Source organism: Dermacentor silvarum, chromosome 2 (assembly GCF_013339745.2).
Source record: "Dermacentor silvarum isolate Dsil-2018 chromosome 2, BIME_Dsil_1.4, whole genome shotgun sequence".
NCBI classification, from domain to species: domain Eukaryota; kingdom Metazoa; phylum Arthropoda; class Arachnida; order Ixodida; family Ixodidae; genus Dermacentor; species Dermacentor silvarum.
Window position 1 is genome coordinate 224,780,108 of NC_051155.1, and position 15,255 is coordinate 224,795,362.

Below are 15,255 nucleotides of genomic sequence, written 5' to 3' on the forward strand. Positions count from 1 at the left end.
GCAGACAGTGTAACGCTTCCTCCACGAGCCAGTGTCCTCGTCGACGTTACATGCTGTGGCTTACGCGATGGCGAAGCGGTGGCCGAAAGTAACTTGGAACACCTACTGAAGCAAGGTGTTTGTGTGCCTCGAAGTGTTATACAGATTCGTGCTGGTCATTCGCAATTGCTTGTTACCAACTTTAGCTACGAGCACCGACACCTGTTCCGCGGCACTTCGTTAGCGTTTGCTGACGCAGTAGCAAACGTTAACAACTGCTTCACGTCAGAAGTAGTGGAGACAGCAGACACGTCTCTGGGCCATCTCGACATCAATTCTGAACTGTCCACCGATAGCCAGACAGCACTGCGCAAGCTCTTGCTTGAATTCAGGACCTGCTTCGCACATTCTTCCAAGGTACGCCAGACTTCGATCACTAAACACAGGATCATCACGTACGAAGACGCACGCCCGATACACCAGCAGCCTTACCGCGTGTCGGCAAAAGAACGCGAAGCCATACGTACGCAAGTCCGCGAGATGCTTGACGATGGCGTCATCGAACCTTCTAACAGCCCGTGGTCGTCTCCGGTCGTTCTTGTCAAAAAGAAAGACGGAACGCTACGCTTCTGTGTCGACTACCGCAAGCTCAACAACGTGACTAAAAAGGACGTGTACCCGCTGCCGCGTATCGACGACTCGTTAGATAGACTACGGCGTGCCCACTATTTTTCTTCTCTCGATTTAAAAAGCGGGTACTGGCAAATCGAGGTAGACGAACGCGACCGCGAGAAAACAGCCTTTGTGACTCCAGATGGGCTCTATGAATTTCGAGTGCTTCCTTTTGGCTTGTGTTCAGCCCCGGCTACTTTCCAGCGAATGATGGACACTGTCCTTACTGGACTGAAGTGGCAGACCTGTCTTGTGTACCTGGATGATGTGGTCATCTTCTCTGAAACGTTCGAGCAGCATCTTCACCGCCTACGGAGTGTGCTAGAAGCCATCCGATCGGCAGACCTCACACTTAAGCCCGAAAAGTGTCACTTTGGTTACGAAGAGCTCAAGTTCCTCGGGCATGTAGTAAGCGCCAAAGGGGTCCGACCCGATCCCGACAAGCTTGCCGCTGTGGCCGCGTTTCCAGCTCCTGCCGATAAGAAGGCCGTCCGGCGCTTCCTGGGTTTGTGCGCCTACTATCGCCGGTTTATTAAAGGCTTTTCGAAGATAGCGGAACCCCTGACACGCCTTACGAGGGACGATACGCCATTTGTGTGGCATAATGAGCAACAGGCGGCTTTTGCTGAATTACGACAGCGCCTGCAGTCAGCACCCGTTCTTGCACATTTTGACGATGATGCTGATACTGAGGTGCATACCGACGCCAGCAGCATTGGCCTTGGCGCAGTGCTCGTCCAGCTTCAAGATGGAGTGGAAAGAGTTATAGCGTATGCCAGCCGCTCCCTGTCCCGTGCCGAGGCGAATTATTCGACTACGGAGAAAGAGTGCCTCGCGGTCGTGTGGGCGATCATCAAGTTTCGCCCCTATCTCTATGGTCGTCCCTTCAAAGTAGTGACGGACCACCATGCCCTCTGTTGGTTGGCAAGCATGCGCGACCCTTCAGGACGACTGGCACGGTGGAGCTTGCGGCTACAGGAATTTGACATCACCATCGTTTATAAGTCTGGCCGTAAGCATGAAGACGCTGACACGCTGTCCCGCGCACCCATTGATCCTGCCAGTCAGGAAACAGAGGATGATGACGGCTTCCTGGGCGCCATTAGTTCGTCGGACTTGAGCAGACGGCAGCGTGACGACGCTGAGATTAGACCGATCATCGATCATTTAGAGGGCCGCGACACAACCATACCACGCCATCTGTCCCGCTCGCTGACGTCCTTCTGTCTGCGAGACAACGTGCTTTATAAGAAGAATGCTCGTTCGACCAGCCGTGCTTACCTCCTGGTGGTTCCAAGGGACATGCGCGACGACATCCTCTTCGCTTGCCATGACGAACCGACATCTGGTCATTTAGGCTTTTCACGAACACTCGCTAGAGTAAGCGAAATGTACTATTGGCCCGGGCTTTCAGCAAGCGTCAAACAGTACGTTAAAGGCTGCCGTGAATGCCAGCGCCGCAAGACACCATCCGTTAAACCGGCTGGCTTACTTCAGCCAATTGAAGCACCTCACACGCCTTTCGACCAAGTCGGCATGGACATTCTCGGACCGTTTCCTCTCTCGGCCGACGGTAACAAATGGGTGATCGTCGCGACTGATTATTTAACACGCTATGCTGAGACGCAGGCGATCCCACGAGCCACGGCCTCAGAGGTAGCGCAGTTCTTCATGCGCCACATCGTCTTGCGTCACGGTGCTCCCTCCACTGTAATAACCGACAGAGGGACAGCTTTCACAGCGCAGCTTATGGACGAAGTTTTTGAATTGAGCAACACCAGGCATCGCAAGACGACCGCGTACCATCCGCAGACCAACGGACTTACCGAGCGACTGAATAAGACTGTCACAGACATGCTCGCAATGTACATCGACGTTCAACACAAAACATGGGATCGGATCTTGCCTTACGTGACCTTCGCGTATAACACCGCCGTGCAAGAGACGACGCGCTTCACGCCCTTTCGCCTTCTCTACGGTCGCGAAGTCCAGACGATGCTGGACGCTATGCTGCCGTGTCAAGACGCTGACCAATTGACAACTGACGCCGAGGAATTTGCAGAGCGTGCTGAGGAAGCTCGGCAGCTCGCGCGGCTGCATATCGGCCAGCAGCAGCAGGCAGACGCACGACGCTACAACATCCGCCACAGGGACGTGTCCTACAACCCCGGAGACCAAGTTTGGGTGTGGACCCCCGTTCGCCGTCGTGGCCTCTGTGAAAAGCTTCTGAGCCGGTATTTCGGTCCGTATAAAGTGCTCCGCCGCGTCAGTGACGTAAACTACGAAGTTGTTCCGGACACAACATCGCAGACACGGAGTAGGACACAAAGACAACCGACCTCAGACATAGTTCATGTTGTGCGCATGAAGCCGTACATTGCGCGTCCGTAATTTTTTTGTTTTCATTTTTTTTCTCTCATTCCCTTCTTTGTTTCTACTTTTCATTTATCTTTGGGAGCTTGCTTCTTCGTTCATTGACTGTGCCGGCGTGACGGCTACATTTTTTTTGTGTACTTTCGCTTTGCCTGCCTTCCTCTTCTTTGTCTTCTACGCCTATTTTTTTTTTTTAGCATCGAGGCGATGCTTTTGTTCGGAAGGGGGGATATTGCCACCTGTAGGTAGTGGGTCGAGGGCAAGAGTGGGTCGAGCCCAAGAGAAGAAAGAAGACCGCGCGCTCCTTCTCTGCTCGAGCCAGCCCCGACGGTCGCGTCTTCCAAGAGCCAGCTGCTCTACGTTTATTAAACCTTCAGGGCTACTTCTCGAGGCTCGTGACAATATAAAGTCCTATGGCCATCGCGTGTGTCGCGACCAGTTCGCCCATCCAGCTGAGCCCTCATTTCAGCCGCTGCGCTTTTGGCTGCCGCTCGACAGCTCCAATAAACCTCGTCACAATTTATCTTTAGGCCCCTGTGGCATGAAAATTACTGCTGGTGACAGAACGGGCTACTGCGCTGTCATCTACAGAGTGGTGTGTTACAGCTATTGTGACTTATAGTACTTTATCAAGTGTATACGCTGCCGCTTGTCGAAGGTACATCGTTATATTGTCATCATCGTGCTTTATTTTGAAGCGAAGCAGTTAAATAAAGTTATTTTTTCTTCTTTTTTCACTTGAGTTGCCGCGCGGCATAACATCGTTCGTTCTGGGGTTTTACGCGCCAAAACCAGTTCGGATTGTGAGGCACGCTGTAATGGAGGGCTCCGGTATAATTTTGACCACCTGGAGTTCTTTAACGTGCACTACAACGCAAGCAGACGGGTGTTCTTGCATTTCGCCTCCATCGAAATGTGGCAGCCGCGGCCGGGATTCGATCCCGCGATATCGTGCTCAGCAGCGCAACGCCTTAGCTAACTGAGCCACTACGGCGGGTGGCCTAACGTCACTGTGAAACGAAATATAAGCATACAGGCCCGTTTCATAGAAATACTGCAATAGTGTCTTATAAAATGTGTTGTCTATAATCCACCTTTCATAGTATTCAGCTTGATCACCAGTTCAATTTCACACCTTTAGGTACATTTTAGCTAATTGTCTTTGTCCCAGGGCAGGTCGCAACCGCTTTTGTGCGGCTGCACGCCCGGTATCAATCAACAACGCAACCTGCGTTGGAGTCGCGAACTCTTGCCTTCAAACGCAATTATCAATTATTACAGAATAAAATATACCCTGCACATACCTCACTCGAATAGACAACTACTTGGAGCAATTCATTTGAGTCGATAATCTGTAATTATTGTCACTGGCTTCATGTTGGAAAGAAAGACAAAGAGAAAGAGGTTAATGGAGACAGAAGATGTCAGCCCTGCTATATTCAGGGCCTGCTACTTCATATGAGGTGTTTGAGATGACACGAGGAAAAGAATACATAACCTCATAATACCCCTTGTACAAATGCATTGCCACATTGCCTTGTACATCTTTTTTATTATAAATTCACTCGGAAGTTATTACGCAACATATTCATTCTGGTTATAAAGTACGGTGCATGTGTAACTGTAAAAAAGTGGCTTACGCCTATTCTTCTCAACCACTTTCCAGGTATTTGACACTCAATTGATCTAGACCTCTGTGTCATCCTAGACGCCCGAAAGCAACCTTGAGGTGTGTTTCGAAATCACTGAGATTGCGTGAAAATACCGGACGCGTCAGCAACATGGCAATGTACGTACTGCACTAGTTCCATCTTCATCTCTGCGTTTAAGCAATGAAATGCAGTTTTTATAATAGCAAGCGTCAGAAGATGAGGAGATGTTCACGTACATGGAGACGCAGTTTTTTGGCATCTAGCCGTGGTATATCAGTCTTAAAAATTGTTTTTCGAGTTGATAACATAACAGTAGACAATAAAAACCACCTTGAAGAGCAATTATATTACACAGTTGTCTTCGGGTCTCAGGAGGGTAAGGCGGAGAATACAAAAGCAAAGAAAGAAAGGAAAAAATAACAAGCAATAAATAAACAAATCCGGCCCAGCTGACTAACAAGCATCAAAGAATGTCCCTAAGATATGACTGGCGTAAGTATAACAGCAGGGCCCTCGTAGCTCGAATTGCGTTTCCACTTTTGTCCCGGGGCCTTAAAAAACATCCCTATATATAGCCTCCATTTGTCCGCATATACCAAGTAAAGTTGTTGCTGCACTCCGCGCGTAGGTATTGCGGTGGCAGTGACACAGCACGTGATCAATGTTATCATGCATAGTTTGCACTCGTTGCACAGCGGTGAACTGAGTTGTCCAGGGCGTAGTGCCACTCGAAGCATCAACCGATGAATGACGCCTTCAACGTGCTTGCCCAATAAACCCCTGTAGGTGCAGTGGGGATCAACGCGATAAAGAGGGCCGTACTGACGATGAGGGTCGGTGCAAAAAATCAACTTGCGTTCGCCATTCAATGTGCGAGACAAGCGCTAGGCGGAGGTCAGCTAGGAATATGTACGGCTGCGATGGTGAATGCTTACGGCGCGGTCGGTATCATGTGCCACTCAAGACAGCAGCAACACAGCCTGCCTGGGAGCCCCGATGCGGCAGTTTATGACGAGGGCGTCGGTGAGAACGCGCAGGCGGCGACAGTGATGGATCAGCCAGTAAAGGGACCTCTAGTACTTCCGAAAGGTGTGAGAACTCGCTTGTGCAGCTTCGCTGTCTATGATGAATCAGTTGCTCATATCGGCATTGCTAAGCGAATGATTTATAATGCGTAAGCATTCTTTGACGAGTGCCCGAGCAACATCTGTCTGTCACGCGAAAACCGTAACGCCTTGTATCTGCACAGAAACGCTAATTTGCGAAGTTAAGACATTTAATCGTTATAGTAGTGTAAATGTAGATTATTGGTAGCTTTATAAGCGATAAGTAACAATTGAAATAAAAAAGTAAAATAAAACCGTTCCCGTCAGGCCGCCTTGAAAGCTTACTTTTCCGCATTAAAGGTATGTATGCAGAGAAGCCTGATGTGGGGCTGCTGAGTATAAAAATAACTTATTGGTACATGGGATGATTATGATAATAATAATAATAATAATAATAATAATAATAATAATAATAATAATAATAATAATAATAATAATAATAATAATAATAATAATAATAATAATAATAAATGATTGGTGGCGATAAAAGAACTGGTGATGTCGCCGTCACCGCGCCAAGGTCGCAACAAAAAAGGAAGAAGAGGAATCAAGTTTAAAACAAAAAAAAAAAAGGGGGGGGGGGGGGAAACACAGCTGTGGTGAAACCGGTTGTGTCGGCGTTCCGGCTTAGTTGATACGATCGCTTGGAAGGGGCCGTGCAGCTTCCTAGTAACTTACCTCCACACCATTCAGTACACGGATTTCATTTCTTTGGCACCGGAAAAGCGATAGGTACACATGCATAAGCTAGGAAAAGCAAGTAAGCAAAAGCGAAGTAACAGACGAGTGAAACCATGCTTACGCATAGTAGACAATTCCCAGAATTTCTGTAGCATTTTTGTAGATGGTGAAATCTTATACGAGTCTTCGAAAGAGCGCTTCTGTGTGCTCCACGAATGGAGGAGAAAGTGGCTGTAAAAAAATTTCACCGACGATTACGATACTCCCTAATACGAAATTTGAGCGCAGCTCTATAGCTGTTTTCATTTCGCGATATATTGGCTGACGCGGACAATATGTCTCGTCCGTCACGTTGCTAACGAAGCGGAGTGTGGCGCAACTGCCTCCCTAATCGGGAGATCGCGAGAGGCAGCGCGTGGGTGACGCGTGGGCGCGATTCACAGCAGCCGCCACCGCAGACAGACCTCCGCTCATGCAGCGCTGTTTCCTTATATGGTATCGGTGGACGCGCTCGCCGCATGCCTTATCGTTGGCGTCATCGGTGAACAGACGACGCGCGCTGCTCTGGCGCCACCTCGTAGCCATCGTCGCCGCAGAGGCCGTCTTGTGCGGCACTACGCTCTACTTCTCACGCTTTCGCCATACCCTTCTCCTCCGCTTTTCTACTCGCGCTCTCTTCGCTATCACTGTCTTTCATCCCCCGCTGCGCTCCGCGTTCCCTCTTTCATCCTTCGCAGTGCTCGTTCGCGCGGTTACGAGGGACTACGACGCCGACGCTCGCCGCAGGAACGGGCGCCTAAGAGCTGCGCTCTAAAAAGAGGAAAACTGCGGTGTGTCACACAGTGGTGGACACTTTAATCACCGTGTTGGAGATTTTTTGTATGTTTGTTTCTGTGGAATTATTCGCCATCATATTTAATAACTGTTTCTTCCTAACCAACCTTAACGTAAAATATAGACCGCATGTCCTGACTGCATCGCGGATAGGGGGCATTAGGGGGCTCACAGGATGCCTATACATGACGTAACTCGAAGCCTTTGCATAAAGCATTCCTAACCAAGATTCGATGCAAATCCGCGATGCGTGAGCGACCGTGTCGTCATTAGACAGTTCTAGACTATAGGGTGCCCAAGCGGTGGGGAATGCAAACCGTCAGGCGTACAAAAGAACGCAAAGCGAGCACAATGTACTAGTTTGCGTTCCGCAGCGCTTGGACATCCTATTCCAAAACTCCCTAGTGTAGACATCAAATAAATAAACTGTGGGTGTTTAGCATCCCGATATATACTGAATGATGGCTTATGACGGACGCCGTAATGGGGGGCTCCGGATTAAGTTTGACCACCGGGGTTCTTTAACATGCACCTAAATCTAAGTACACAAGCGTTTTCGCAAATCGCCCCCATCGAAACGCGGCCGCCGAATTCGAACCCGCGACCTGGCACTCACCAGCACAACGCCATAGCCGCTGGGCCACCGTGACGGCTGACGTCATCGGCGTTGCTGTCGTAGCGCCACCATGGTTGTCGCGAGCATTTTTGTAGGACACACTAATGGGCACTCTGCACTGTTCATAGGGCGCTACGACGTTTTCATTTTTTACCCCAGCGTCGCCCACACCGGCCGCTATAGAGGGGTGATGAAAATGATACGCCATACCAAACGATAGCGGTCACTTTTCGTCGCTCGTCTGAGTGTTATGCCCTGCGCATGCGCACTTTCGATGTTTTCACAAATCGGAGTCTTGCCCGTGATAAGCGATCGAAAGTATCACGGTGAATGTACAGCAGTGAGCGAAAGTACACGGACCACAGGGTCGCTGAAAAAGCTGAATTTCTTCGTAATTAACATACATAAACTAAAATTGACGAGTACACTGGAAAGTTCGCAATGCCAAGTTTGGATTGCAGTCCTCAATTTCAAGTTGCATTCGCAGACAATTGAAAAAATCAGCTTTGTCGCGCAATCCCTGGTCCGTATACTTTTGCTCACGGGTGTAGTACACAGCGTGTCTCCAGTTTTGTTTCCACTACTCGTTAGGCTGTGTGTTCTGGCGCTGCTGTCTACTGTGCAACGCTTCAGTGCAGGATGCCTATAGTCGTTGGGGCATTGTCGTTGTCGGGCCGATCCACCGCTGTTTCGGATGACACTTTAGGCTTTCCTTCGTATATATAGCCAAGCGAATTATAAAACTGTAATTTCAGGCGGCACATATAGCCCGTGTAAGATTCTTAACTGACTCGAATTTAATTAAATTTCATTTCTTTCTGTGGTATAGCCGGGACAAAATCTGCGCGAACAAACCTGGCTGACAAAAGCCTCGACATCTTGTGATGCTGCAGGGGCAGCTTCATAAGCTGGACGCATGACATCTGTATTAAATTTGTCATTCGATATATGCAAAAAACAAGCAACAAAACACACGTCAAGTGCGAAAACTGCACTTGATACAATACGAGGCTAACATTTACGAAACGACTGTCGCGCTGAACGTGTGTGTATAGTAGGAGTGGCATTTCAGCAATTACAACAAAAAGTAAGCACGTTACGAGCAGCAAAAGTTTTAACAAATTGGTGCTTACATCGCTTCTGTGCTCGTGTTTCTTTCTGTCTCTGAATCGTCTGCAATGCCACTTTGCCGGCAGTGAGCATAACAAGTGCAATACAAGATAGCTTCAGTGCAGCTGTTCCCTCCATTCCGGCACGCTACGAGAATAATCTCGTAGCACTTTCTTTCCGCGTGCTTGAGAATGCGTCGTAACACTCACGTTCAGCGATGCGTAGATGAAACTGCGGCTGCCGTTGTCAGCTGGATTGCCAACGCGTGCGTTTGCGGCGCGGCGACATTTTCTTCGCATGAGTACCATTTCACCCGTAACGCAAGCCACGTCACTGCCGCTAGCGACGGAAGCAGCCAGTGCTGTCTGTGCTGTGCGCCATCAAACGGGAAATACTGTGCAGTGCCTCGCTATAACATAACCACATCGCTCCAATGACGGCCTCGGCCAGCTAGGAAAGCGGCCAGCGAGAAAGCGAGACCAATTAACAGCGTTAAAAACACGTTTACAGGGATGAAAACAGTCATTTGTGATTAAAAGCAGTATAGTCGCAGTGATAGCTGCTGCAGTCACCCACCGCCGCCGAAGTGTATCACTGTCTGTGGCATTGCGATAAATGACCACAAGACCGCAGGTTTGATAGCCGTGGCGGAAGATGAAAACGCTATAGTTTACGGAACAATTTTAGTTGCGCGTCAAAGAGGCCCCCGCTGGTAAGAATTAATCCGGAGCCCTGTTGCGTTGCTTTGGGACATTAATCCCGATTAGATCATTAAACAATCGATCACTCATCAATTAAATAATAAATAAATAAATAAATAAATAAATAAATAAATAAATAAATAAATAAATAAATAAATAAATCAGTCAACCAGTCAGTCTATCAATCAACGAATTTCGTCACGTCATCTAATATTCCTGGTGAATTTTGTAGCAAACCTGTGAAGACCTTTTTTTTTTTAATTTTTTATTTTTGCGGCGCGAAATTCAAACAAGGGAAGTAGAGCTTCCCTTTTCTTCAGTAATGAGCAACATTCTTCTTCCAAATGAATAAAAATCGGCTTTTACAAGAATACTTTACCAGTATGGCTTGATCAGTCATCAGTCATCAGTTCGCCAGTCATCCGAGCATAGCCGTTTTCAGACATCCAAAATGCTGTCACTGCTACTTTTTGCATCGTGATGAATTCCGGACAATTTAACTTCGAAAACCGAATCTACGGAAGAACGCAATCGTCACGCCTTTAGTAGACGTCCACGAGTGACGCGGCATTTACGCCTCACCGATCGCGCGAACATGAAGTCAGCGTCCTTATCAAGCCGTGATCTCGCTGAAACGCTGTGGGCTCGCATGCTGGCTTCTTTTGGGCGCAGCTCGAAGGGTGTTCAGCTATCTCAGCCATCAACTATATCAGGTCGGCTAGCCTTCGAACCCGGTGCAGATTGCCTCCAAGAGAGGACAGGCGGGGCCGCGCTCAGCCGCCGTAGCCGGAGCCAGCGAAAAAAAGAAAAAAGAGCGGATGCGCACTAACCTGCCCTCTTCCCCCCCCCCCCCCCCTTCCGCATGTGAAAAGATGGCGCGCACCCTCCCCGTCTTCCTCCCTTGCGAGCGCGGGGAAGACACCACAGCATCAAGTCCCCATCCCGCAAGCTCTCGCTCGCATCTACAGCATACGAAGCACGGCCGCGATGTTATCGCACTTGGCCTTTATATGGAATATCACGGTGATTCCGACGCCGACGGCGGAAATCTGCCTGGAGTGTCGTTAATTGCTATCACTAGAGCAAGTGTTACAGGTTTGTAAAACGCGAAGGCGAAAGCCTACCAGCTGTGGAAGAAGACGACGATGAACGAGCGAGCAGTGGCACGAGCGCGAGGGGCAGTATGGGAACCCTGGCATGATCAGCAGCATCGGAGCCAGCTGTGGAAGAAGACGACGACGAACGCACCAGCAATGGCACGAGCGCGTTTCTGTGACCACGTGACGTGTGCAATATTCAGGCACGCACTAGGCACACAAGCCACAACCGTGGAGGAGCCGTGGCTTCAGGGAAGCGTGCTCGTCTCGCACCGCGGAGGCCCGGGCACGATTCCCACCCAGGACCGAAATTTACCGGATTTTATTTTCGAAGCCACCAATTTACTTTGTTTACGGGAACCTCCCTGAGAAATGTGACGTCAATCCGAGCATTCTTAGACGTGTTCTTAGTCTTTGCGGCGTGGGCCATTTTTCGTCACGGCGCAGTTTCGCTAAGGTCACTGCAAGGTCACCGCCAGGGCCCCGCCAACATAGACACCTAAGGCTTTTTCACCTGAAAACTCAAGGGTTGAAACCACGGCTGGCAGAAAAAAATTCGACTTAACAGATATTTCGAGATGTTCGAGTTAACGAGGGTTTGCTACCTCACGTCATTTTAATTTTTCGCTCTGCAGGACAGGAGTTCGCACCTCGTGGTGGAGCCCCTTGAAAGGTTTCTAGCAGCCAAGCTTGAAGTGGAGGCTTTGGCTCCCGTCGCAGCACATCTATGTTGGCTGCGACCAACGCACTCCACTGCGTGATCCTCTATCGGTCGTCGTTACGACTATGACCATAAACTGCCGAGAGTACGTCGCTTGTACAGTAAGGAAAAAGCTGCACGAACCTGATTGAATGTAACTATTTTTAAATGGACCTTCAACACCACTCGACAAAGCAGTTGATGTTGTTTTTGTTGTTGTTGTGTTGCGCTCTCTCTTCTCTCGATGAGCAGACAACGCTAAAACACATGACAAGACATAGAAAAGCAACCCAGATAGAACGCATTGCACGCTTATGTGACGCTGGCGCGCCTATGCGTCAGAATGCTTGACATGCTTGCTGCATAAATGACCGCAGTCCATTCAGGGTTGCCAAATAAATCAGCGATCACATCAATTTTCTTCTTCTTATCTTTTCGCAGGAATAGCAGGCTTTTTTACGCCGTGAAATGGAAGTCGAAAAGATATACAACAGGAGAACAAAACAAAAGAAAACAAAATATACCAACGCATTCCTATGCCACTGCATCGACGTCGGGAGGCAGTTTAGAAAAAAAATCATAGAAAGCAAAGAAATTCAGCTTGAATCATCACATTCTCGCCACATATTCGGCATTAAGACGAAGGATGGGAGGCAGAAAGAACAAAAACGAAATTGTAAGAGAATATTTAGATATATGTGCAACTTTCTGGAAAACACACCGTTCAATACCACGTCAGAAGTTAACATTTACAAATCGTACCCACTTCTGCGCCATATGGGGCCGTCCCTAAGTAATTCAGACAACTTGAGAGTGCTCACTCGCCCATTCATTTCTAACATTTTCAATATGTCCCCACTCTACGTTATCAATCGTTTGAAATCGTTGAGCAAGGTGATGCTCTGTCAGTGCACTGACGTAAATGGCGCGGAAACGACAGATGTGGTGCGAAAATACCATTGCTGCTGACGCAGTAAAATGTAGGAAAAGAATATACTATATGTTTCTGTTTTTTGAAAAGTTAGAAGGGGGAATTTAGCCACCTAGCAATGGTGACTCCGACTCCTCTTTACATAGTAGTAATAATAAACTAGCATCATTGTATAAGAAACACCACAAGCTAAAATAATGAAGCGCGAAGAAAACGCTTAACCTTTCACTCGGCCGCGCAACGCTTGAAACAGCGGAGCTGGGCGATCGTAGCCCAGCATTTTCCGGAAGTGCACGCGAACTTTTCATCTTATTACTCATGATGATGATAATTTCTTCTCGCGCGTCTCGGACTTACGGCCGTCACTGCGCGTTGCATAGAGCAGCTTGCAACACCGACACCGCGTTCCAATGCCGACAACGCGTTCCAGCCGACCCGCTCCGTGAATGCGTCTCTCTCTCTCTCTCTCTCGCTCTCATAGCGCGTATAACCTCTTCACCTCGCAGAGTACGAGCGCGCGAACGCACTAGCTGCGGACGAAGACGACGACGCTCGAACGCAATCACATACTTCGCATACATGCATGTTCGGCAAGCGTGACTGTATAGCCTAGTGGTTACGACGTTCGCCTTGGGACCGGGGGTACACGTGTTAGAATCCCGCCTCGGCAAGAAAGTTTATTTCACTTTCATTTCTTCATAGTTTATTGATACGAACCACATATTACGGCTGGCGCAAACAGCTTCGCTGTTAAAAACGAGATCATGAAGATGATTATGAAAGCGTTTGTCCCCACAGGTGGATGACTGGATACTTTCTAGAGAAGCTCATCTAGACCGCTCTTCCGCAAAAAGGTTGCCAACCGACCCAGCAGCAAACAAAGAACCTGCAGTCAGCCGCCACGCGGAAACCGGGAAGGTAGGCAAAAGAAAGTTTCAGATTTAAAATTGCTCTACAAACGGGAAGCGAAGTCAGTTTCTTGTAGAAAAGCAGGCAAAGCGCGATGGCTCATCAGATCGCTCCGAGAAGCCCAACCACTCGGATATAGGCAATCATCGAGGGCCTTACACCGCTGGACAAGTAGTCTATAGTCGCTCATTAGCTACGTGCGCTGCTCAAGGAAAGCGGGACACCTTAACATAAGGTCTCAAGTGTCTCGCAACTTGAGTAATAGTGGTCTAGCACGACGAGGCAAGCCTTGACTACGAACACGGGGAGGAAACGATCCGATCATAGCGATCTCCGAGTACCAAGTAACTACCTCGCATTTATACCCTACAGAGATGGTCTTGAGTAAAGTAACCAGTTTGCTGCAGCTACAGTTAATGGGGAGCAGTTTTCTTTGACTGTCACCACCAAGGAAATATCACCGGAAATTTCGCTTGACGTCAGTCTTCAAGACATGTTATTCGCGGAAAGCGGGCGGGAATCGAAGACACGACCAGACCAAGTTGGAGACAAACAGGACGACGGACAACGGACTGACAGATCAATAAACCGTCCCTAGTATGTTTCAGGATTGCGTACGGTTTGTTAGCTGTAAATTAAATACATTGGCCGCATAACTGCTTGACAGAAGGTGCATGCACTAGCGGCTGCTTCTGTACGTCTCGCGGCTTTCGTAGTGCTGCACCGTACTAGTTAGCCAGGGAGGGCTCACGCTTCAGCAGCAAGGGAGAACGCTTCCGAAGCGACGTTCCGCGTGACGTTGTGCGCACTGGACGAGAACGGGGCCCCGTCTTCTTCATGCTCCCAGTACGCGTACACGAGGGTGCTCGAGCAGATTTGCACAACTAGACGTGACGTCTGTGCGCGTTTTCTGCACGTACGCGTGCGCTTGAGTTTTTCTGGGCGAGTTTGTGGGTGTTTGCGTGAGTGTGTGCATGTTTGTGTGCGTGCATAAGTGCGCGCGTGTTGTAGAAGAGAATGAGTGTAGTGGGCTTCTCCACATGAAGGATCTCAATGAGAAGCAAGCTTCGAGGAACGCATGCGGTAGCTGGTTCCGAGCACGCCTAACGGCCCACATGGAGCATGCGGTGGGAATCACACACCAGTGCACAAACAAGAATACATGGAAATGCTGAAACACAAGTGGAATTTTAACGCAATAGTTAAGACAAGCTGGAATAAAACCACGCCCTCACAACGAATACAAGTATACCAAAAAATATTTAAGCACTAACAACACATACGACACATAACAGGTTTTGTGGTAATCATCTTCGGCAGAAAATATTCGAAACTAGCCCACCATACTCACCTCATTTCACTTCAAAGCTCATGTCAGTGCAGTATTGTCATCATTACGCTAATTACGCAAGCATGCTGATTAACGCACGTCACACACGTGGACTTGCCACGAGTTTTGCAAGTAGTAGCTCCGCCGCTATGGCGTCGTTTTTTTTTTTTTTTTCCTTTTTTTTTGCACCTTGGCCCCGATATCAGCTCTAATATGTCGCTATGTCTAATATGTCGCTATCAGCTCTAATATGTCGCTAAACGATGATCACCTTTGCCGACGACTGGTGCACTTTGCGGCGCAAACTATTATGCGCAAAGTTTAAAAGTTGGGCAAACTATGATGTTTAGCGTATTAAAGACACGGCAGCATGCAGAGCCACCACGGTGCAATTGAAGTGCGAGCTACAGAAGAAAAATTTGTCGCAGTTTCACCCGAAAGGCGAAGCACCATTGCGATAGCAAATTAGTAGAGAGCTAGCTATACGGAGTAAGGATAGTAGTTTTATCAGCTGTATAAACTTGGACATGCAGCAGCACCAGCAACGCGCAGAACTGTTGTCGA

At 48.6% G+C, this 15,255-nt stretch overlaps 1 protein-coding gene across 1 annotated transcript in view; it reads right to left on the bottom strand.

Annotated features, from left to right (window-relative positions):
* LOC119442752 (potassium voltage-gated channel subfamily H member 6-like) overlaps positions 1-9,325 on the bottom strand; it is a 261,976-nt gene extending 252,651 nt beyond the window's left edge. Inside the window, 1 exon segment of the mRNA XM_037707752.2 lies at positions 9,233-9,325. Within this exon segment, the coding sequence (XP_037563680.2) occupies positions 9,233-9,322 (90 nt within the window). The 5' untranslated portion in view covers positions 9,323-9,325.
* Between the last annotated feature and the right edge of the window lie 5,930 nt (positions 9,326-15,255).